The sequence below is a fragment of the Carassius carassius genome, chromosome 7 (assembly GCF_963082965.1).
Source record: "Carassius carassius chromosome 7, fCarCar2.1, whole genome shotgun sequence".
NCBI classification, from domain to species: Eukaryota; Metazoa; Chordata; class Actinopteri; order Cypriniformes; family Cyprinidae; genus Carassius; species Carassius carassius.
Window position 1 is genome coordinate 33,513,502 of NC_081761.1, and position 26,945 is coordinate 33,540,446.

A 26,945-nucleotide genomic window follows, 5' to 3' on the forward strand; every position below is an offset into this window, starting at 1 on the left:
TTACATAAAATACTTATATATTTTCCAGAAGACAAAATAAGAACAATTTCCTCCCGTCATCCTGTGCAAATGTTTACACACCCTTGTTTTTAATGCATTGTGTTCCTTCTTAAACATCAGTGAATGTTTTCAGCCTGTATGAGTCCCTCAGTTGTCACCAGTGTGAAGGGAAACCAAAGAATGTACAAGACCTGGAGGATTTGTCTGAAGAACATTGCGTCTTTCAGGACTGACAAATAATAAAAAAAAAGATCTGAATCATTCAAGTATTGATGCACAGTATAGATAATCAATATATAAAGTTTTGAACAGCTTCTTTCGTATAAATGCAGATATTATTATGTCTTGCGGACTGTATGTAAACTTCTGTTATCTGAAAGGTATACTAAATAAAGCAACATGAGATTTATGATCCTTCTTTTTTTTAATTATTAGTATTTTGCAGATTCTGCAAGATGTATGTAAACATGAATTTAACTATACATTTAGGCTACTTAGAAAATAATAAAGAGTGCAAAATACCGATAAAAAAATCTTAGAGCTGAGCATAATTGAGCAAAACTATTCCATATTTCACTAGAAAAGTTGCATAATTTGTAAAGGTTTTATTTTGTTAATGCTGTCATCTGCTTATGTGATTGTCAGTACATCTTGAGAAGCAATCAGACACAAGGTGAGCAGAAGCCTCAGAAAATTGTTTGCTTGGTTTTTAGATCCTAGTTGCAGGTTGATCAGCTTGTAGCATGTAATGATCTATGGTTCTGTAGACAAAATTAAATTTTATTTTTCTAAGCAATTTCTTTATGTAATGTGCATGTAATATACATTGGGCCTAAATCTTGACCAGTTAGTCTCAAAAACAAAGAGATAAGTATATAAAATGTGGTGGCTGTTGATCTTGAATCAGGAGTTTCCAGTCAGAGGCAAAAATATTAAAATACCATTGCTAGTTTACGAGAAATGTTTTCTGAAACAAAAAACACAAGCAGATTTTGTAGACTTGAGGAAAACACAGAGTATTTAAGATTAAATACTGTTTTAAAATAACTAAACTAAAAACGCAGAGAAATCTTTAATAGTGGAGTTGGTCAAGAGTAGTGAAGCTGTTTTAAAGTCAATTGTAGTCTAAACCCAAACTCAGTCCATGCTCTACGTGTCGACTCAAATCCGTTCATATGCCGCCGCCTCCTGGTAAAAAGTGGAGGTTGTTTTATTAACTTTTTTTTGTTTTATTTTTTCAACACAAATAATGCCAGTAGAGGGCGCCATAAGGATGGTTAATAAATTCAGCTTACAGTACATTAGATCACTACTGATCCTTTTCGTTCTCTGACTATAATTAGATGCATTTAGTAAATGAAACCTATTCAGTGTTTAACAGATGTAAATTAGAAGATGCATTTAGTAAATCAAACCTATAGCTACAGTGTTTAATTTTTGTGTTTTTCAAACTTTTAGAAATGTAAATAGCAAAAAAATGCTAGATAGTTCAGTTTCCTCCAAATTTATTTAAACTTTTAGAAGGTGTCATCACGTCCCATTATTAGGATGTTTTTTAATCTAATTTCATGTAGTAATGAGACACGAAATGGTATCTAGTTAGAAAACAGTGGCCTAAATCTAAGCTGGTCATTTGTTACCTTGTACTTTCAGACTGTTAGCTGGCTTAGGTCCAAGTATGAAAAAATCTTGTCTGGTATGAAATTTGGTTCCTAAAAGCTATACAGGATTTTATTTTATTTTTTCCAGTGGCCTGCATGCTCGGAATACATTTGTGCGCTCTTTACGCACGGGTTCGCTTTGGTCTTTGTGTACGTCTCCTTTAAGAAATCCAAGTGCCCCTCTCCTCCTCCTCCTCCCTCTCCACGCTCCTCACATCTCATAGAGGTGTTATTGCATTAAGAATAAACCAGCCAAGCGATCAAACACCCGAATGGAGTTTGCTTGTCCACCCTTTGGCTACAAATCTTCGATTGGAAATAGAAAAACAGATCCGACATCCGAAGCGCCCTTTGGTTATCTCGGAGCGTGAGAACTGGATTTCTAATTTACTGATTGCCAGCTTTGCGTTTGTTGCAAAAGCTGACCAGGAGTATCTGGGTGGATTACGATGTTATTGTTCATCAGGGGTACTTGAGCTGGGTGTTCGGGAGAGTTTTGAATGCGGTGTGGGGCTCGCCGGCCTCGCTGCACTGAGACACGGACGCGTTGAGAGCAGGGAGTCGGTGACACGGAGTCCTCATGACGCAACGGGTGCGTAAAAACCTCCGCAACAAAAAACACTCAAACGTGGCCGTCAAGACTAATTCAACTAGGAAGCTGATAAAAATGGACATATTTACAGTCAGATGTCCTTTAATACCTTGAATGAATAATGTGTGTTTATACACCTAAGTTGTTTTGGAATACACACAGCAACAAGTGAAGCCACCAAAAAAATTAGCTCACATATATTTCCATTTGTTGTAGCACGCCGTTTTTCATTTCCGTCTAAAATCATTTTAATTGGTATCAAATTCAAATTAGTATTTTTTATTTTGAAATTATATCCACTAATTCCTTATATAGGCTAGTTGACAGCCAAAAGCGTAACTTGATGCATACAGCCTGTTCATAACTCATATTTCTCTGGTTGGATGCTTATCCGAGACCGATAACAATAATAATTTTTATACACCGTTAAAACATTGCTAAATTTATTTAGTTATTTTAAGCCATATTTTGAATTATAATTTTTTTTTAATTGCAGTAAACTACAAGAAATTCGAGTAGAAATAAAAAGCATATAGCCTTATAAAAATATTTCGTTTTAGCCAGATGTCGGTTTCTTATCATACGGTAATTTTAAGATAGCGTTCATTTAAATTTGACATAAGATGTGGATTTAAATTTTCCGTGTGTTTAATTATTTATTTGTTTATTTATTTTTAGGTGTTTAAAATGTTTTAATTACAATTCATTCATATTTTCTTTTGCACGTTCTGGCACATTTAGAAGCCACGAAGAGCCCCAAAATTAAAACTGTTCCGCCTTTAATTATTTTTTCAGTTTGAATCTATACTGACGTGTAATTCGATAATTAGTTTTTGATGCTCAGTTTATAACCTTTTAAACAAATAGAGCTTTGTTCCCTTCCTTGGCTGTTGTTATAGCCTATCAACATTTGCAAGATGTGTGTACAACAAACTCTCGGTCTGATTTTAACTTGCACGTTTTGAATGTGCTCAGTACGAGGATCTGGTCCACTACGGGAGGGATGCGGTCGGGATGCCGTCTCCGATGTACGGGGATCCTCACGCGGCCAGAGCGATGCAGGCGGTGCATATGGGTCACGGGCCGCCGCTTCATCAGTTCCTCCCGGCTCCCGGCGTCCCGTCGCCCGTTAACGACGCACTCAAACGGGATAAAGACGCCATTTACGGGTATGTGAGATTAGTAGACTATGAGTTTTATTATGCAGATGAGTTAGGCTGTAGGGTAGAATTTCCATGCGAAATATTTTCCAGTGTAGTCGCTTGTTATATGGTGCTATTATTTTAGGATGTTCTGTTAGACTAGCTACTTTATAGTGCAATAGCCTACTGGGAAAAACACTGAAAAGTTTATATGAAGCCTAGACAGTGGGATTTTAATAGAATAGAAATTCAGCAAAAATTAAATGTAGCTTTACTTCCCTCATTTACACCAGCTTTTAACGATATGTGGAGCACAAAAGCAGTCGCACGGGTTAATCGGGTCAAAATGAACGATTTTTCTTTTAGGCAAAAAATAAAATAAAAATCATTTAAGCCAAGATAATGTTCCACGAAGACATTTAGTAAATGTTTTGCCGTAAATATATCAAAACGTATTTTTTAATTAATAATGTGCATTGCTAAGAACTTCATTTGGACAACTTTAAAGGTGATTTTCTTTTCAAATAGTTGTATCTCGATCAAATATTGTCCCATTCTAACAAACCATACATGAATGCAAAGCTTATTAAGATTTCAGATTATGTAAATCTCAATAAAAAAAATGGCCCTTATGACTGGTTTTGTGGTCCAAGGTCACATTTATTGCAATGCCAGAATGATCTTTGTTTTTCCCATAAACAACCATACATTTTGCATGAACCTGGAATTAAAATAACTTAAAATTTCACATAAAAATAGGTTTAATTTCATATTTTATTTTTGTTGTTAAAAAAAAGAAAAGAAAAGAAAAAAGGACTGCCTCGTGCCTGAAAGTGCTGTGCTTGAGGACTAACAAAGCGTTATTTTCGCCACAAATCGGCTGTAAACGCCGCTGGATGTGTTTGTTTTGCAGGCACCCTCTCTTTCCTCTGCTTGCACTAGTTTTTGAGAAATGTGAATTGGCGACCTGTACGCCGAGAGAGAGCGGAGTAACCGGAGACGTCTGCTCGTCCGAGTCCTTCGACGAAGATATTACAGTATTTTCAAAACAGGTCAGGCCCACGTTTACCTCTCTACCGGCGATTTATTAAATTAGCATCAAGCTGTACTAATATCAGCCTCCGACAACGCAGCCCAATTGAATCATGTGTGAAAACTGTGCCTCGATATTACAGTCTGACGATACGATCGCTATTGATTAATTTCAGATAAGGGCGGAAAAACCTTTCTTCTCGTCCAATCCAGACTTGGATAATTTGGTAGGTCGCCCTGTGGTTTGAGATTTTTTTTTGTTTGTTTATATGCTAATAATTTTACTTGACGAAATTCAAATCCAAGTTGATTGCTGGATAAAATGAATCAATAATCACAAAGCATTTTTGCGACGTGATATGTCGTTTCGTTTTAGATGATTCAAGCCATACAAGTGTTACGATTTCATCTCCTCGAATTAGAGAAGGTTGGCTTTCACTTACTATTATTATTATTATTATTATTATTATTATGAGCGACGTGGCCTACATCATGTTAATATCATAAAGGCCGATCACTGATGCTAAATTCTGCACTTATGGTAGGTGCATGAGCTGTGTGACAACTTCTGTCATCGCTACATCAGCTGTCTGAAGGGGAAGATGCCCACTGATCTGATGGTGGATGATAAAGAGGGGGGATCCAGATCTGATGGAGAGGAATTTACACGCACCCCGGGCGGGACAGACCCGGCAAGTCTTCAGCTCACATCTTTCTACTTTTGGTTGCTTTTGAATGCTGTATATTCATGCTTTGTACAGAGCCAGGAAGCCACTAGAGCTTTTTCATTAAAACTTGAATTACTTGTTATAGTCAAATTTTAATAGATGCTAACATAGAACATAAATGTGAAATTAAATATTAAATGGATATATATATATATATATATATATATATATATATATATATATATATATATATATATATATATATATATATACATACATACAGTACAGACCAAAAGTTTGGAAACATTACTATTTTGAATGTTTTTGAAAGACGTTTCTTCTGCTCATCAAACCTGCATTTATTTGATCAAAAATACAGAAAAAATTTTAATATTGTGATATATTATTACAATTTAAAATAATTGTTTTTAAATTTATTATACTTTAAATTATCATTTATTTCTGTGATGCAAAGCTGAATTTTTAGGATCATTATCACATGATCCTTTAGAAATCATTTTAACATGATGATTCATTATCAAAGTTGGAAACCGTTCTGCTGCTTAATATTCTTTCAGAACATCTGATACTTTTTTAGGATGCTTTGATGAATAAAAAAAAAAGAAGCTATGTTTTTAAAATATAAATATTTTGTAATAACAATATACTGGTCAGTAATTTGGGGTCAGTAATTTTTTTTCTTTCTTTTTTTTTAAATAAAATCAATAATTTTATTCAGCAAGGATGTGTTAAATTGATAAAAAGTGATAGTAAAGAAAATATATTATTAGAATATATATTATTAGAATTTTTTTATTTTATTTTGAATAAATGCAGTTCTTTTTAACCTTTTATTCATCAAATATATTAGACAGCAGAACTGTTTCCAACACTCATAATAAATCAGAATATTAGAATGATTTCTAAATGATCATGTGATAGACTGGATGTTACATGTGACACTGAAGGCTGGAGTAATGATGCTGAAAATTCAGCTTTGCATCACAGGAATAAAAATTTTTTTTTAAAGTATATTCAAATAGAAAACTATTATTTTAAGTTGTAATAATATTTCACAATATTACAGTTTTTTTCTGTATTTTTGATCAAATAAATGCAGGGTTGATGAGCAGAAGAAACTTCTTTAAAAAACATTAAAAATAGTAGTGTTTCCAAACTTTTGGTCTGTACTGTGTATATATATATATATATATATATATATATATATATATATATATATATATATATATATATATAAATCAAGATTTATGGGCCTTTTTGTTAACAAACCTATGTTTTTTAAATTTGTCTATATTTATTTGCATGCAGCTTTAGTAAGAGATTATTTGGAATATTTGTGCATTTAAATTTTTTAATTTTTTTACCTGTATAATAAATAAATCAGTAAACGTAAAGGCCTCTAATGTATTACTCTTGTCGTAATACATTAATATATTTTGACGTTATAATTTCATCGTTCAATAAATAGCGGAGCAAACTTGAAACACTATTCAGACAGTATGTTTTAGTGGGGAGGCCTGAAACTCCTGTTTCATGTGATACAATACGGCCACAGACTATCCATCCTCCTTGTCTGTATTAAATAACAGCGGATAATCAATCTTCTGTCATTTTATAATGAATCATTTTTGCTCTTTTGAGGTGAAATGAAATGTAACTCTTCACATTACAGTGTCCATGTTATGCATAATTAAATCCAGCAAAATGACTGCAGATCATATGATAATTCAGATTATGCATTCCCCAATTGAATATAATGACACAGCAACGTGATCACAAGTGTGATGAAACCTTTCAGCGAGTAAAAAGACATTCTCAATCTTATGTAGCAGGTTACTCAAAATGCCCTAATTTCTAATTATATTTAGATTCGGAGAAAATTAAACAAAGTGTTTTTGATAAGTCTTCCTAACTGTTGGTGTCAAACTGCAGCAGCACTTGAACTGGTCACTAAGGGAATTTGTGTGCCTAAAAATAAATAAAAATATGTTGTTATATCAGAATATATATATATATATATATATATATATATATATATATATATATATATATATATATATATATATGCAGCAAACTTGGGAAGTGTTGATTATCAAGTGTGCTGTGTGTGTCTTCAATGGCTAATGCAAATCACTGAAGCATGTTTTTCCCTTTACTGCATTGTTTGCACATATGTTTGCTGTTCTCTGTGAGTTTGGTTTCATGTTATAATAACTCACAGTGCATTTCTCTTAATCATGTGGTTTTAAGAGGCACCGTCATTGCATTTGAAACATTAGGGATTATGTTTGTCTAGTTGAAAATCTTGAGGTACAGTATTATAAGCATGTCACAAGTTTGTCTGCTCATTGTGCAGAGATGTTGAACATCTCCTTATTTATACAAAGTATTATTCTGAGAAGACCAAAGTATGTTGCTATTCTGTGCACAACTGGCACTGGATCACGAAAAGTAAACCACTTACTTTATTTTGACTCAATTTTGAAGCATTTGCTTTCCAAAACAACTCATAACAGAATAAAACATGTAATTTGGAATGTAGATATAAGTTACTTTAACATTTTTTAAATAAATAAATAAAATACATATATATATATATATATATATATATATATATATATATATATATATATATATATATATATATATGTCACATGGGAAACTAATTGAAGGTTAGTGCAGTTACACACAAAAAATCCCATAACAGTGTTTTTAAATGTTGGTTTTAAGCACCTAGTTCAAAACCCTCTAAAAGCTAAAATATCATACTAATGTCATCATGTTTATGTAATTGCATTTGGGTGACAGGGACAATTTTTCATAAATGTAAAATATATACAATATATATATATACATACATATACATACATATATATATATATATATATATATATATATATATATATATATATATAATTAATAAATATACATAATTTTTAGATTTTTATTTTGCATACAGCTTTTATATGAGATTACTTGGAAAATTCGTTTTTTTAAAAATGCAAAAACAATTTATTTGACTTTTTTGTCACAAAAAAAGAAAAGAAAGTGACAATAACACAGCAAAGTTCTTTTTTTAATGAAAACTTTGAACTACTTTTAACAATTAACGTCACTATAAGAAATACTAATTGGAGTCAAATTGTGACAACTAGCCCCAGTCTCTTCTAATATTAATCCGTCTTGCTCTTAGCGCTCATGTGTGAATGGTTGCTGACCCCTGGTTAAGACATTTCTTTCTAGGTTTAGTGTCAGTTAAATGCAACACACTGATCAGATTGCATCTTTACAACATAATAAAAATATTTAGCTGTCACTGACATGCAGCGTTCATAGCTGGTCTGTTTGTGCAGTGTGTAATACACACACTTGCCAGATGCACAGGTGTTTCACGTCATAGCTGTTATTATATTATGTATTTTAGCACAGTTCAAACGCTCAACTGACCAATCAGTTAATGTTAAAGCCGACAAGATGGGTTTTCAAAATATCCTGTACGTTTATGCGAGTGCGTTTGTTTGTCTTATAATTTCTGCGCAGATGTTTGTGCGTGTATGTGCACGTGTGTTTATATACAGCAGTCCGTAGTGCTCTTCAACTGTTTGCTCTTACAGCATGTGTTCTGTATTACTCCTTACAGCACGCCTCTGGTATGCAACGCTATACTGTACTTAACCAATCGTATATTACACTGAACGCAGCTTATTGCTCTGTCTACCTGTCTGTCTCTCTCTAGGCGTTCTGGAGGGAGGACGACGCAGCATCTGTTCATTCTTCTGAAGCTCCTGCGGCCTGCAGCAGACGGACCGGCTCACACAATGGAGACAACAGCAGCGAGCACGGTAACACACTCACACGCTACGCTACAGATACACACGCGAGTGTTTGAGAAGGCCTCGCTCTGTGCCAAGTGAAACAGATCTACTGCAGGTTTGTCATCTCTAGCATACATTTACACTTTAGCACCGCCACGGGGGTCTCCAACTGCACACGCACACACAAACATGCAAGTACACACACTGGTTGACTGCTCCTAAATAACTATAGCCGCTCGTGTGTGTGTGTGTGTGTGTGTGTGTGTGTGTGTGTGTGTGTGTGTTGGACAGGAAATGGTGCATGATTGATATAAAGACTCTTCTCTGGGCTCCTCTGCTCTGAGCACCAACCATGGCCAATAAAAACCAGAGTACATACTTCCCCGAGCACCGCATCTGTGTGTGTGTGTGTGTGTGTGTGTGTTTTGTTCGCTGTGCCTCAGCACAGCAGCTGTGAGTCTGTCTCGGACAGAATATCTCACTACCTGAGAAAGAGAAACAACAGACAGACAAACACACGGTTAAATGTGTGAAGCAACGAGTCTGTCCTAGAGCATTGCTTATACTGTAAATGTTTGGTTGATGTCATTTTTACGTTTTTGACAAATTTAAAGGAGCTGTGTCACACCTTTTTACTTTCTATGTCAGTTTTGTGTTCAAAAACATGACATTTTGTGCCATCTTTCTGATTCATAAACACAAAGGGCTATTTTTTCCCCGTCATTATGCTTTTAAGACTACTAATGTTTAATACTTTTAACATTTCAAACATTTGCTTGACTTTATTATTTACTTTTTTTAAGCTTTCAGGTCAAGGAGCCATGTCAAACCTTTTAACTTTTTTGTCAATTTTGTTTCCTAAAACAAAAAAAACTAAATTCATTTTCATGTCTTTTTTGATGCATAAAACTAGAGAGCTACTATGCTTTTAAGACTATTAATGGCTAAAACTTTTTATAATGTAAATATTTGTTAATAGGTTTTTAGACAGAATTTAAAGGGCCCATGCCATGCATTTTAAATTTGTTTTCAAAAAGACCTATAATTTAATTTTCATTACATTTTGTTCCCTCTTTCTGATGCTTAAGTATAAAAGTTTTTTTTTATGATTTTAAAGATTATCAATGTTTAAGATTTGTATCACTGTAAACACCATTGTGTCTTTTTTAGTTTAAAGATTGATTTTAAAGAGGGCAAGTTATATTTTTTTTTGCTTTGTCAGTTTTTTTTGTTTGTTTTAAAAAATAGTTTTATTTTCATGACATTTTGTACCCTCCTTATAATGCATGAAATTAAAGCACAGTTTTTTTGCCAGTATGGTTTTATCTAAATGACTTCTTTTCATGTAAAAGGAGATAATTGTCAAAAGTATTATCAAACATCAGTGAATCATCCTACATAAATTAAGTTATACCAACAAAACTACCTTTAACCATGTAGAAATGGCTCTTTAAGGTAACAGCTGCATCTTAACACTTTTTACAATGCAGTTTTATTTTCTGTCTGACATCAGAAAGTTGTAACAACTTCAAGGTGTTTTTCTGATTATTCCTAATAAATGGTCATTTTCACAAGGGAGGACATTTATAGCTCTAAAAACTTTCTGTTTGTTACAGTACAAAAGGAGAATTTGGCTCCTCAAGATATGACCCCTTAAATAAAACTAACTGCTAACAAAACACTTCAGAGATGGTGAAACCATATCAACCAGAACTTCAGATAATTACAGTTGTAATGATGTAATCACGATCAGCGTAATCATGCTCAAATTATGATGAATGAAAATGAATAAAGTACTTGTGATGTACTTTATTAGTGAATAAAGCGAAATATGCTTTTGAATGTTTTAGAAGGTGTTTGAAATGTTAAAACCCCATTTAAATGGTTTCTACAATGTTCAAAGTGCCCCTATTTTGGGTAATGAAAGGTTTATATTTTGGTTTTGGAAGTCCCCAACAACAGGTGTAAGGTCAAAAAACACTTTCACTGTCTTATAATATGCTTCTTTTTTTTTTTTACCTTACCTGCTCAACGTCTCCTAAATGATTCGATCCACGATTAATTTTTCCAAAGCCCTACTTTGCATGATACTAATCTGCGGTGATTGGTCTCAGTTTCATTCCATCATGAGCCTGTGATGCCTGATAAAGAAGCGTTTGTGAGCGCAGTGCTGCTTTCTGTACAGCGTCTAGTGGCAAATAATGAATTAGCATTTTCATTCTGACCAACATGAAAAGACCAACAAGTGGGATGGCAGTATGCTAATATTTCATGTTGACATCAACATGAAACGCCTTGGTATTCGTTTAAAAAATGACTCGTTTGGGAAACGAATGCAGCCAATGCAAATACAAAGAATATTATCTAACATCTGTTAATGCTCTGTAATTGCTTTCTTTTCCCCAGGTGACTTTCTGGATCAGAGTGTTGCGTCTCCAAGCACCGGAGAGGAGGAAGACCCTGATAAAGAGAGGAAGAACAACAAGAAAAGAGGCATTTTTCCCAAAGTTGCCACCAACATCATGAGGGCATGGCTGTTCCAGCACCTCTCGGTAAAACACCTCACTGCTTTCCCAGTCATCATGCAAATCAAGCTCTTACAATCTTAATTTACATGGTGTGTTACTTTCTCACAGGGTAAAAACCAAAGCAGAATATGCTGAACTAAAGCCAAAAGTCATTAAACTGTATGCAATATAAATGTAAACGATAGGTTTTCAGAAATATTAACGTTCAGTTAAGATTAATGAAAGTGCGGGTGAATGTGCGTTACTAGTTATCATGTTACCTAAAGTTTCTTTATTTGTAAACTTAATCTGAAGGTCATCAATACCCACATATAAACCTATAAAACAGCTTACAGATGCACAGAACAAGATAAGAAGCCGTGTCTGTACCTGCACGGCTACATTACTTCAAGCTCAGTGACGCTCCCACATTAGCTGGAGGCTAGTAGTGACACACACACACACACACACACACACACACACACACACACACAGATGCACTAATGACTGGTGTAACGATATATTGGGATGAAACACAAGCAGGGTTTCCTTACTGTTGTCATGTGTAAAGTGTGATAACGGTTTCCATGGTAAAGTGGGCGGGCACGACTCGGAGCCCCTCCCCCTCCCTCAAGCTTTGAATACGTAATCAGTGATATTGCTTTCAGAGAACTGACAAGATGTTTCTGCAGCCTTATTTTCCTTCTCTCTCATTCGGAAATGTGTTGAATCTCCTTCCAAACAAATAAGCGCTCACACTGCCGCATAAACACTAGCTCATATGTGTCCCACATAAAGGCTGTGATTTAGATCGGGTAATTAGTGAGTAGTTTGTTGCCTTCTTGACAGCAGATGTGAAGCAGCACAACACAAGGCTGCCTGAGCAACCAACATTAAGGACGTTTTTTTTGCTTTCTGATTGCTTTTATTCTTTTGTATTTTTACTATCGTTTGGAGTCATGAGAGGACAGGAATGAGCTAAACATGTGCTAACCACACTGCATACATTTTTATCAAAATATACATTTTAAATGCTTTTAATATATATATATATATATATATATATATATATATATATATATATATATATATATATATATATATATATATATATTAAAATAGATTAAAAAAAGATTAAATGTATATTGGTAGAAAATATATTTACATTTATATTTTTGGATCTTTTTTGTATATTTTGAAATATATTTAAAATATATTTGGTAATATATAGTGGATTCAAAAGCCACTTTTGATGTATGAAATAAATACTTTCATTCAGTAAAAATGCAATAAATTGTTTAGAAATGACAGTAAAGACATGTCTGAAGGATCATGTGAGTAATGATGCTGTAAATCTAGCTTTACATCACAAGAATAAATTACATTTGAACATTTATTCATGTAGAAAATGGTTATTTAAAATTATAATACTATTTCACAAATTACTTTTTTTTCTCTCCCCTGTTTTACTGACTTTTCATTTGAAAAAATCCTAAACTGATCCCAAACCTTTGAACAGCAAAGAAAATTAGATCTTTTATTTTTGCCAAACTGGCAGAATCATAAATATCCTTCAAAGAGGAGTCAGTCCCATATGCACAAGCTGGAAAAAATCTATCCAAGATGGTGAATAAAATGCAAGAAGTGTTGATATATTTATAATTATTTCAATATGGAGTGGTAAAATAAAGAGACCATTTTACTTTGCATGTTTTGTATCAGATGATTATTTGGGCTGTTGTGTGATTTAGCAACAGTGCCAAACCCTGCTAAAGTACAGGCCTAAACCAATACATGATCAACTTATGAATTAACATGACAATAATCATATAACATTATTGTAAAGATATTTTGTAGCAGCGCACAAACACCTAAACATACTTCACAGTGATTTGGAGGTGAACAATGAAACAGACTGTGGGTTGTAGACGTGAGGGCTGTCCTTCAGGCGCCAAATAAGGTGGTTAGCATGCAGATAGATGACATTACAACATTCCCTGAGATCATTAGGGGGTCAAAGGTCATGGGTGTAAAAGAACGCGCCCCCAACCTTTACCTTTACAGTTGCCTGATCCATTCAGCTCCAGCAGCCACACAAACACTGTGCAGCACCATCGCAGACGTTACTGCATCCTGCTGTTTGAAGTTCAGAAACACGAGAAGCTCATGCAAAACCTAATTCATATGTTTTCCACCCTGCCTCTTCCCAGGCTCTGATCATTTTCAATCTCCATATTCGTGTTTGTCAGTGGTAAATGTGATTTCGCAGACCTCCGCTCGCTGATTACCCTTTAATTCTACTGCGCCCATTCCAAAGGAATAGGTCACCCAGTCATTATTTTCTGCATTCTTACTGTTGCTCAAGACCCATATGAGTCATTTTGACTACTTTTACTGCACTTTTTTTTTTTTTTTTGGTTTGGACAGTTTATTGCTGCATGAGAAAGAGTTGCATTAAGTTTTGTGTCCCAAAAATATGCAAGTTTGGATCCGTATCTTGAAAAAAAAATTCTGTTGATTTGCCACAATATTTGATTTGGCCAAATATTGGCTAATTTGGTGATGCTGTATACATGGTTCAAAAGATCCTCTTACACCCTTACACACACACAACATCCATGGAACCTTTCAAATGCAGAAATGTGAATTTTTATAATGTTCTTCAAAATGGTTCTTTTAAGAACTGTTCACTGAAAGGTTTTTTGGGGGAACCAAAAATGTTTCTTCTATGGCATCACTGCAGAATCACCCTTTATTTATTTTTAAGGGTGTATGCCCATCAAGGCTAAATTTATGTGATCAAAAATACAGAAAAAAAACAGTAATTTTGTGAAATATTATTGCAGTTACTAATTTTGGTTTCCTATTTTAACGTGCTTTAAAATCTAATCTATATTCCTGTGATGCAAAGCTGAATTTTCAGCATCATTACTCCAGTCTTCAGTGTCACATGATCCTTCAGAAATCAGTTTAATATGTTGATTTATAATCAGTGTTGAAACTGTTGTGCTGCTTAATATTGTTTTGGAACCTGTGATATTTTTTTTTTTAAAGGTAAAAAAAACCTTCAAATTCAAATGCTAATAACTTTTCTATCTAAAATATAAATATTTTCTAAAAATATGTCTTTACTACCACTTTTTATCCATTGAACACATCCTTGCTGAATAAAAGTATTAATTTATAAAAAAAAATAAAGAAACATTTACAGACACCAAACGTTTGAATAGTAGTGTTTATTTTAACAACATTTATACTATGAATAAACACTGTTCTTTTTAACATTTAATTTTTCAAAGAACTCTGAAAAAAGTATCACAGGTCCCCAAAAATATTAAGCAGCATGACTGTTTCCAACATTGATTATAAAAATCAGTGTATTAGAGAGATTTCTGAGGGATCATGTGACACTGAAGACTGGAGTAATGATGCTGAAAATACAGCTTTGATCACAGAAATAAATTACATTTGATAATATATTAAAAAAGAAAACATTATATCAAATATTTCCCAAACATTTGAATGTGTGTGTATATATATTTTTTAATCTTGTATATAAAATGTATAAAAATATCAACAAACCATTTTTCCCCACAAAATCTAAATGAAGATTTATTTTATTTTGTATTTTTTCCAGAAATTATGTCTTTATGGCATTTTTTCTGATGATGAAGTGATAATACAGGACTTCTTCAACCTTACAGATGGTTGTCGAAAGCAAAAATGCTACAGATTCCACATATTTTGTGAGAAAATATGACATGCAAGAGTAAAATGAGGCACTACTTTTCTTTTACATCTCAGTTAATGCCACTATATAAGACGGTTGGATATAGAGGGATTTCACTTATTCAACACCCACCTGTAACAGTGGCTTTTGTTTAGGGCTTTATTTATACTTTCTAGGCTGTTCATGCTACTGTTTAAGCTGGTTTCTCCACAGATGTAGTTTTCCTTTGAAGCGCAGGAGCATTTGGTTGTAATGAGGGTGCCGCAATTAGTGTCAGTCCCAAAAAATGAGGAGCGCGGGGTGGGGGCACGACGGACCTCATTTAGCTGAACTGCACAGGCATGTTGTGTGAGGATGGATCTGCTGGGGTTCCTCCCCGGGGTCTCTCCAGGGGTCGAATTCGCTTTTATCAAAACACCATCCATTACGGCTCTGACAGCTCCTCCTGGGGACCAGGCTCTGCTAGACCTACGGGGAATTTCCGTCCTAGCCGTGAAAAGAAAGGGATGTGGAAAAGAAAAATGGAGAGGTGATTCATCACAGCCAGACTTTTTGGTAAATGCAGAGGGGAGGGAGGCGAAGACGAGACGCAGAGATGAAACAGAGAGCCTCGCTTTGGGATGCGCTGCAAACTTAATGAAAATCACAGTCGTACTGCTGGGTCTTTGCAGGAACATCTTTTTTAAAAATGAAAACCTGTTTTGTTCAGTGTTAGAGAAGCTACATTCAAACTAGCTTGCCAAGTAACAAGCTACACGTAATTTAGAGTATAGATACTATAAAGCTACCTTTTGAAAAATGTGGTTTGCTACACTGCAAGTTAATTAAAAGTAGCCATTTAATATCTATAAAGCTGTATTTATATACCAAATAAATAAAATAAAGTAGGATGATAATCTAGAATATAACAATATTCATTTATTTGATCCAAAAAATTAAATTTTTTAAATATATTTACTATTTAAAAGAACTGTTTCATAGCTTTATTTTAGATACACACCCATTGTTTAAATATTGGTATCTTAATATATAATATGATATATTATATGCTTATCATATAATATTACCATGAACAGTTTATGCCCCAAAATGTGCAAAGGTCTAAACACATTTGGGAAGAAAAAATAAATAATTATTACAACTATAAAATATTAAATAAAGATCAAATTAAACAATTATACATGAAGTATATTAAAGTTTAATGTCTTTATTTAAAAAAATTTTGTGTGTGCAATGTATGTATATAATATATGCCACAAAATATGCAAAAGTACTATATTATGAATTTTATTATATGCATCTACTATGGTCTCTGTCTCTGATATTTTTGGGAGTTGTGACCCATCAGTTGAATGCTGGTATAGTAGAGTTTAGAGTAGAGGTTAGTCTAAAGTCTGGACGCAGTGTTTGAGTACAATACAGAGACCATCACACACACACACACACACAGCTGCAGCGGGTGAGGCTGGGTGTGTTTTAGAGTCTTTTTAAGTACCGTTCACCCTGAATTACCCATCATTAGAGCCCTAACAGTTTTACTGCCTCTGTAAACAGGATAATGACCCCACACACACCTTTAACTCTTCATTGAGTTTCACAGGACACACACACCTCCAGCCAGCATGGCTCAGTCGCTCGTAAAGTTACCCACCATTTGCTACCAGAGCTCTCGGCATGCAACAGGTGTTAAGAGAGAGTCGTTCATGGGTGAGGTGTTTATAGTCGCTGCTGTAAAAGCCCTGCTACACGATCAGTTTAATACACACCCCTCTTTATTTATAGATCTCCCTGAGCTTCAGATGGCTGACCTGGGATCAGTCGCTGTGTAATGACAGGTTGAGACCTCCTCGGTCACTGTGTGCGTTTCCTCTGGGTTTAGAGAAAGGCTTTGGTGGTTGCTTGAGCCGTCACCCTTGGTTACAGGATAGCAATTTGTAATGACTTAGTGGCTTGGCGTCTAAATCCCAGCTGGCAACTCTCCGATTAGCGCATGGGCTTTCCTTTAGAGTTTAGGGCTTTATTTGCCAAGATACACAAGGAATTTGTTTGGCTGCTCATGCAAACACAGTACAGACGCAAAACACAGTTCAACAGAGGAACAATGGCAGCCGAAACCTGATTCCTGTGTTTGAAAGAAGTCTCTTCTGCTCACCAAGGCTGCATTCATTTGATGAAAAAAAGAATGTAAAATCTGTTCAATTGTGAAATATTATTACAATTGAAAATATTTAGTTTTAGTATATATAATTTATCTTATATATATATATAATTACATTTTGACATTTTTATTTTTATTAAAATAAATGTTAAAATGTAATGACCAAAGTGTCTTTAATATGACCAAAAATATCTTAATTATGTAAATCTTATTTATATAATAAATCAAATAATTAAAATCATTTTATGTATTTCAAGTTTTATTAAATACAATTTATAAAATGTTCAAATGTAATTCATCTTAAGAAATCTTAATTGTTTCTAATATATATAATATAAATTATTAAATAGTGTGTGTGTGTGTGTGTGTATGTGTGTATATATATGATTGTTTCTAATATATATAATATAAATTATTAAATAGTGTGTGTGTGTTTGTGTGTGTGTGTGTGTATATGTGTGTATATATATGTATATATATATATGTGTGTGTGTGTGTGTGTATACTGTATATATATGTGTGTGTGTGTGTGTGTGTGTGTGTGTGTGTATATATATATGTGTGTGTGTGTGTATTATAAGTTTTATTAAAATACATTTTAAAATTTTATCCAAATTACTTATATTTTATATATTAAATATGAAAATAATGTATACATTTATACATAAAATATTATATATAATTCACAATTTAATATAACATTTTAATATTCTTAAAAATGCATAATACATTTATAACACAAATGCATAAAAGTTTTTTTTTTTGTTTTTTTTTTCATTTTCAAACATCCATCTATTAATCTTAAGAATATTTTTTGTGGCCATACCTTTGACTCTGACGAATTTACATGAATTTACAATCTAAGCATAAAATGCTTAAAAGTCAACATGAAATCAAAACTGACCTTATTTTGACTTTAATGGTTTTATCAAACTTTTTTTATCTCAATATTTCAATCTCAACATTTGTGTTTCACTTAGTAACGTCACATTACAGAAGTAAAATGTGTTGAGAACACTATTTCATGTCAACCCTAGATTGTACATGTTGTACATATGCTTGTTTTGTGATTGTTAATGTTTGTGCCCTGCAGCACCCGTACCCCTCTGAGGAACAGAAGAGGCAGCTGTCCCAGGACACTGGACTGACCATCCTGCAGGTCAACAACTGGTAAGTGCTCATCAGATCAAACTAACACAACATCAACTCAAAGCCAATCACAAGTATGAGCAAGTGCTCTGAAATGAGATGTCTGTTGTTATTTCTAATGAGAAACAAAAAGGATTTTACAGCAAGGATTTTTCTTCTTTGAAAAAACGGATACAATCTGGCGTTTTGAAGTACATAAAAGCCAATACAATAAAAATAGAGATAGAGCTAGATAGACAGACAGATATATCCTTCAGAGAAACTCAACAGGCTTGTTTTTATAGTCTTGAGTGTTTGGTTTCTCTTAAATTTCTATGGCTTCATGCTCTCGGCAGAAAGTCATTCACCGCACAAAAACAGATTGTGGTCGCCACTTACAGCGGTTATGCTTGCAGCAACTGAACCCTTGCTTCATGTAATCTCGATCATATTTTTGGAGCTTGCATAGTTCTGTCCATGTTTTTTAGGCAAGACATGCCTCGCACACAGGACTGCAACACAAGATAGATTTTCATCAATTATAATAACGTGCCATTTCGGTGTGTTTCTCACCAAACCCACGGTATACCTTCAGAATGCTTGGAATATATGCCACGAGATGCATAGGATTATTTTACGACAGATATGCATCTACCAAAACGAATTAACAAATGATGCACAGATTCAAGAGCCTTTCATAATCAAAGTGACAACTAATTAGCATGTTAATTACCAGAGTGAAAATGCATTAAGTGCTCTTCAAAGCCCAAGACAAACAAGAGCGCAGAAAGTGCTGTGTGTATGTCTGCAGCTCCAGAAGGAAACAGGTGAGGGAACGAGAGGGGCGAAAACGAGCTGCTGTCAAATTAAACAGAAATTATCACTGGAAACAGCTGGACTGGTTTATTTAAACGTGGACACACACACACACTGTCCTCCGAATGAACTCACAATACAGTGGGACTAAAAGAGCACTTTATGTCTACGGTTTCCAGACAGGAACATTTGTTGTTGAGTTTAAGCTTCAATAGGCTACAAATATCACATGGTGAATTAATATAAACTGTGAGGCCTAGGAATGTACCGTGGGGTCTGAATGTCTGAGGCTACAATGATTTAGCGTTTATTCAAACCTGGCAATTATCAGAAAGCTTTGTGATTTTCACAAATGTTAAAACTAAGAAAAGCGGTGATGTAAAACAAAGATATATTTAAATTGAAATTAAACACGTATTTGTTTGTGACAGTAAGCATGAACATAAAGCATTAACTGGAATTCATGTTGATTTTAAATCAACTTTTCACTTCTATTATATGGATAATATCATTTGCAAACAAATATTTAGTATTAAAAAGCTAAATATAATATTTTCATGAGTTGTTACACACATATGTATATATATATATATATATATATATATATATATATATATATATATATATATATATATATATAAATTGTAACGATTTCAAATCTGAAATTACTAGTAAATTTCATAATTATACACACATGCATACTAATAAACATAGATACATTATATGTATAATTTTTGAATTTTATTTAAGAAAAATATTATAGCATTATATTAATATATCAATTTTAAAGTAAATATATAAATATTAAAAAAGAGTGTATTTATCTATATGTTTATAATTTTATATAGAAAATATTTTTTTATATATATTTGTCTAAGTATAATTTTTTAAAATCATATAATTATTATTTATAATTTAATGTTATTCATATATATTTAATGACTATTATTATTTATAATATTTAATTTATTCCTATAAATAGGTATATGCATTAATAAGAGTGTGTATATGGCACAGCAGGTTTGTTCTGTGTTGGATTGTGGAGGAAAGGTACTATGTGTTTCTTTGCTCCCTTATGCACCAGAAAGGGCCCCCAAATATTTGACTTGCTGCGTAGTGTTGTTATGTGTTTGGCGTGCGTGTTGGGCCATGTACAAGTGTGTGTGTGTGTGTGTGTGTGTGTGTGTGTCTGAACAGGCAGAGGCATGAAGCTCGTAAACTTGGTCTCGTGGTGAGAAGAGGGGTTCAGTGAGGGGTCAGCTTTTAACCCCCTAAAAGAGTGGGACAGGCCCGTTCCCGCTGGGGATACGACTCCTATCTGTGATTGGTCACCTAACGGGCGGAGCTGAGAGAGATGCTGGCCCTCTACCACCTCACAAAAGTGTTTATAGTACCTGCTCTGAATGCTCTTCCTGTTTATCACTGCTTTCAATGCAGCATTACTTGAGAGAAGTGCTTCTCAAGCTGTGCTGTGCAACATAATATGTACTATTTATTATAAAATCTTATAACATTTGCATTCTCAATTTTCCATGTGATCTCTATAATCTTTTAACTTCGTTATTTTGTGTGCAATACTAATGCATAACATACAGTACATTGCAATGTGAAGAGTAGGATGCTGTGGAAATAGATTATGCATTTTTAACGCTTTAATGCTCACCAAGGCATTCATTTGAATAAAAATGTAGTAAAAACAGTAATATTGTGAAATAATATTATTATTTCAAATAAAGGTTTTCTACGTGAATATATAGTCAAAATGTAATTTATTTCTGTCATGCAAATCTGAATTTTCAGCACTATTCCTCCAGTCTTCAGTGTCACATGATTCTTCAGAAATCACATGCTGATTTGATGCTCAAGGAACATTTCTGATTATTGTCTGCTACTTTTTTCAGGATTCGTTGATGAATAGAAACATCATAAATCTTTCATAACATTACAATTGTCTTCCTTGTCACTTTTGATCAATTTAATGCATCCTTGCTGAATAAAAGTATTAATTTCTTTCAGAAAAATCTTATTGACGGACGTTTACATATGCAAAGCTCAAATTTTAGATTTTTCTTGTTTTCCAGTATAAGTTTATATCACGTCCTTAAGACGAGATAAATGTACTTGAGAAGTAATAGTTCATAAAAGGTGTTTTTTCCCCAAAGAGTTTATTAGAAATTTTAGATTTATTATTATTATGTATTTATTTAGTTTGTCAGCATGGTAATAAAAACAATAATATATTCTCTGAAGATGAGACTTTCTTTCTTTTGCAGTAAGGTAATACTGTGAATGTTTATGTCTGGTCAAAGTTGGCCTGATGTGAAGACAGGCTTCTCTTCACCCAGAACTCTTGGGTTTCAGACGGTGACACGTCTCACAGAGTGTGTAACTCACTTCCTGTGAATTAAACGTAGAACTTCCCCTCCTTTGTGAAGGTTAAAATGCGAGCGAAGCACCTGGGGAGACGCAGCACAGTCATTAATCATGTGTGGACTTGTGCCCTGGCACCCGGCGGTCAGAGGTCACGGGGAATGTTTTAGGCAGAGAAAGAGCAGAGCTGCGCCGCTGCCCGGGGTGTGAGGTCACTGAGTCAGGGGGTCAGAGGTCAAGCGTAGCATGGGAATAAACGCGGAAAGCATTGAAGTTCTGTTTCAAATAAACAAGTGTTCTAAAAATTTCCCGCCGGAAGCATGTTGTGGGTGGTTGCTATGCTGTTGCTAGGTCTTTCGTACTGGCTTTCATCTCTCTACATATGACTTGTCTATTGGATTTTACATCCATTTTATTATCCACCATAAATCTGATATTTCAGACTTAATAAGCGGCATGATTTGAGGATTCATGTCTAGAGCACAAGCGGTGCTGGATGAGTTGCACGCCAAAGATTAATACTCTTGGTTTGTTCAAAACCATAATCATAAGTATGAGAAATAATTGTAGTGATGTTTGCCTTTGACAGAAGCCAGCAGCGTTAATAAAACATAAATATGCTTTTATTGCCTTTTTGTAATGTTTTCACCCCTGTTCTTTCCTTTGCTTCATCAGGTTTATCAATGCCAGGAGAAGAATCGTCCAGCCGATGATCGACCAGTCCAACCGCGCAGGCAAGTGCCTTGTAAACGGACTCAACCGTTCCTCCAGGACATGCTCTCACCTTCTATCTGCACTATATTTTAATTATCGGTCTATGCAAATGTTTGTGAGATAAATGGATTTGGCTGTTGCATGGCATTTTTCAGTGCTTTACGCCATGAGCATCATGTTTTTAAGACCATGGCTCAAATTGAAAGGTTTTAATGTGCAAAAATTCAGCTTTACCTCACAGGAATAAATTACAGTTTCAAATCTATTCAAACAGAAAACAGTTATTTAAAATTGTAATAATTTTACACACACACACATATGTATATATAAATACAATCATGTATTTTTATATACTAAAATATATATTTTAGTATATATTTTTATTGAAATAAATATATACTAAAATATATTTGAAATACATTTATTTCATACTGAGTATACTGCAAATGCATTTAGATATTTATGTACTAAATAAAAATACCATGCATTGGTACTTTTGGTATACTGAACTGCTATACTTAAAGTCTGCTAAAATAGAACAACTAATTTTGTACTTAATGCACTTTAATTGTGGAAGTAGTGCTGAAGTCCAACTAAAGAGATGCTGAAGTATATTTGAAACTATTTCAAGTACACTTCAGGTACACCTAAAATATCTTGCATTAAAAGACAGATCATACAATCCTTAGTAAAAGTGACATTAAAACACATTTTAGACTTAATATTAAGAAATGTGCAAATTTGCACAAGTAGTATGGCAAATAAAGTTCAATTATAATTTTTATATCAGTAAGCGATATCTCAGTAATAGATTTGAAAAATACTTGGTATGAGATAAATGTAATTTAAGTATATTACTTTTTCCTAGGGTGTACACTATATATACATAAATCAAAATAACACGTTTTAAAGTTTTAAATAAAAAACTGGACCAATCGTATATCTCCAAACATGCTTTCTGTTCAGTTGTGTTGTGCTATTTTAAACTCAAGACCGTGTGCTGTATTAACTGCCCCTTGAATGTTTTTCAGGATGAATTAGTTGAACTCAGCCTTATCCATCACACACACACACACACACACACACACACACTCCTCAGGATGAAGTGTGAGTTGTGTTGGTGTGATTGGATAAAGGCTTGCTGTTTGCAATGGGCCTCAAAGACATTGGCCGAAACGGATGCTTACAAAATGATCTTTTCAAACTTTTCTGACCCATTTTTGTAGTCTGGTTTCAGTAAATGTTCTGGTTGAGCTGGAAAGGGAGTGTTGTTAGCATCGCCTCTGTTTACACATGTCCTCTGGGAAGCATAGTTATGTCTGATCTTCTTAACTGTCTCTTGTGTAATATATATGTGTGTGTGTGTGTGTGTGTGCGCAGTAGGTCACGGTGGCCCATACACTCCTGATGGTCAGCCAATGGGAGGTTTTGTAATGGACGGACAGTCGCACATGGGGATCAGACCATCAGGTACATCAAGCCTCTGTCTGAATGTTCAGATGTTTGATGGACACAATGACTGAAGCCAGCACGGCAGAGTACTGCTTGCTTTATTAAAATGAAGAGGAAGATTCAGCCCAACATCTACATAAATATATATTCAGTTATAGAAAATGAAGCCATCAGTGTGTTGTTGTGGACTTTGATTTATGACGTTTAAGCCCATTTTATCTCTCTGATTACTGTAAAAATATTTTTGAAAGAAAATAATACTTTTATTCAGCAAGGATGTATTAAATTGATCAAAAGTGGCAGTACAGAGATTTACAATGTTACAAAAGCAAATAAATGCTGTACTTTTTAACATTCTATTAAAAATATGGAGCGGCACAACTCTTTTCAACACTGATACTAATCAGAAATGTTTCTTAAGCAGTAAATCGGCAAATTAGACTGATTTCTGAAGGATGTGATCATGTGACACTGAAGACTGGAGGAATGATTTTGTAAATTCAGCTTTGCACCACAGGAATAAATTACATTTTACAATATATTCAAATAGAAAGCAGTTATATTAAATTGTAATTTTTACTCTTACTCTTATGCCTTGGTGAGCAGAAGAGACTTCTTTCAAACACATTAAAAACTATTAGTGACCCCAAAATATTTGAACTGTAACAATAAATGTATGCAAAATTGCTACTTTACACGATGTCTACTCAAAATTCTCCAAAAATCCATCGTCAGGGCTGTTGGTCGATGTTTTTGTGAAATGCGTATGATGAAAGTGTCTCTCTCTCTGTCTGTGTCTGTGTCTGTCTGTCTCTCAGCGGCTCTGGGTGGTCTTGGGGGAGTGAACATGGGGCTGGAGAGTCAGTGGCACTACATGTAAACAAACCCCTGGCATCCTGCTGAACACAGAGCAGAGGTAACATACTGCACCAGGGATTCCCCTCCAGCTCTTACGGCTGTTCCCGCCCGCCAACACTTTCACCATTCTACACACCATTCATCATTTGGAGGAGCAATTCTCATTTATATGAACTGTACACTGTAAAAAATATTTTAGTATTATAGTATTTTTTACAAGAAAATACTTCCTCAAGTGTTTCGACTTCATGAACATTCCATGATAATTCAATGGGTTTCTGTTTCTTTGTTTATTTGTGACCCTGCAGCACAAAACCAGTCTTAAGTAGCACAAGTATATTTGTAACAATAGCCAACAATAGGGTCAAAATGATAGATTTTTCTTTTATGCCAACAATCAGTAGGATATTATGTAAAGATCATGTTCCATGAAGATATTTTGTAAATTTCCTTCCATAGATATATCAAAACGTAATTTCTGATTAGAAATAAGAACGTGATTTTCTCAATATTTCGATTTTTCTTCTTTCTTTTTTTTGGCACAAACCATACATCAATGGAAATGGCCACATTTGTGAAATCTACTCGATATCCCTATCCCATAATTCCATTGTCACTTGATATAAACCGCCCAGCCTGATTAATTAGTCACTCAATTACTCAGTGGAGACAGTTTATGACATCAGAATCAGTTAATGTCTCAACCCACAGGAAAAGATAAAGATGAAAGCGGCTGTTTTGCTAGAGATGTCAGCGGGGTTGATTTGTGACGCTGCCGTCGCCAGTACTGTTCCCTCATAAATGATTTCAACTCTTTTTCATTACAGAGTCAGGCTTTTTGACGAGAGGATCGATCCTTTGCTCAAGTACCCGGATTGGATTTTGACTTGCACCACCATGAACGGCCTTTATTCAATGGTACAAAACCCCCTACAGCTTCATTCTCGAAACCAGGCGGCACAGACGCTTTCAAGATGGCCGCCGGGACTCACGTTCCCTGTGATGGGCAGATCAAGCGTATCAGGACAGAGAGAAAACAATTCAGGATAAAGCAATGCCTCAAAACCTGGGCTGGCAGATTCCTTCATGTGACCTTTCACCTGGAATCAGGTGAATCTTCGAGTGGCCTGGGAGGTCTCGTCTTTCAGCTCAAGCGCCACCTCAAATGAAGAGTCATTATTCTGCAGACAAAAGCCCGGGAGTATTTTCACAGCGACGTCACGCTACCACACGTCTATTACAAGAGTTTATGATCTAATCTGTGCAGAACAATTCAATACAAAGCCTGTAAATCTATATAAAGCTGCTGGATGTGTCTAACGTGACACTGAAAAGGTTCATAAACGCTGGTGTTGCCTGTCGAATGCAGCTGTAGGTTTCTCACACATCATTTACTGCAGACATTCGCTCAGATGCATTTGGACGGTCAATGGTTTTGAAAGGTTCTAATGCTTGTCTGGATTTGACTGACGTGAGCTGAGCTGTGTTTTCACACTATGTGTGTGTGTGTGTGTGTGTGTGTGTGTGTGTTTGTGTTTGGTTTTGGTTTTCAGTGAGTATGGGTTTATTCACATAAAAATTCATACCTCAACATGTGTGTTATATCATTTTTGTTGCACGTCTACTGTGATTCGTTGGCTGTGTGTGAAGTGGACTACTAGTGTACTGCCTTCTATACAGTATATTATTGTACAGTACATATTAAGTTTAAATACAGTACACTGCTGTTTAAAGGTTTGGGATCAGTACGTTTTTTGTTTTTAATGCAGGGATGCATTAAATTGATTCATAATGACATTAAAGACATTTGTAATGTTACAAAAATGTATTTCAGATAAATGCTAAAAAATCCTGAAGAATCCTAAAAACAAAGTTATTAAGCGTAAAATATGAAAAATATTTTTGAAAGAAAATAATACTTTTATTCAGCAAGGATGCATTAAATTGATCAAAAGTGACAGTACAGACATTTATAATGTTACAAAAGCTAATAAATGCTGTACTTTTTAACTATTTATAATAGAATCTTTAATATCAAGTTTCACTGTTATTAAAAAATATGGAGCGGCACAACTGTTTTCAACATTCATAATAATAGACATGTTTCTCCAGCAGCAAATCAGCATATCAGAATGATTTCTGAAGGATCATGTGACACTGAAGACTGGAGGAATGATGCTGAAAATTCAGCTTTGATCACAGAAATAAATTACATTTTAACACATATTTAAATAGAAAAAAAGTCGATTTGAATTGCAATAATATTTTTTACAATATTACA

At 34.3% G+C, this 26,945-nt stretch overlaps 1 protein-coding gene across 1 annotated transcript; it reads left to right on the forward strand.

Annotated features, from left to right (window-relative positions):
• Positions 1–1,882: 1,882 nt before the first annotated feature.
• On the forward strand, positions 1,883–26,407 carry LOC132143992 (homeobox protein Meis1-like). The gene is made up of 14 exons (XM_059554669.1): positions 1,883–2,253; positions 3,229–3,422; positions 4,309–4,447; positions 4,604–4,654; positions 4,804–4,854; positions 4,973–5,123; positions 6,038–6,051; positions 8,868–8,958; positions 11,338–11,483; positions 18,420–18,496; positions 22,316–22,374; positions 23,735–23,824; positions 24,625–24,722; positions 25,492–26,407. Exons 1-13 carry the CDS (start codon positions 2,242–2,244, stop codon positions 24,684–24,686), a joined length of 1,137 nt encoding a protein of 378 aa, XP_059410652.1. The 5' UTR covers positions 1,883–2,241; the 3' UTR covers positions 24,687–24,722; positions 25,492–26,407.
• The last annotated feature ends 538 nt before the right edge of the window (positions 26,408–26,945 follow it).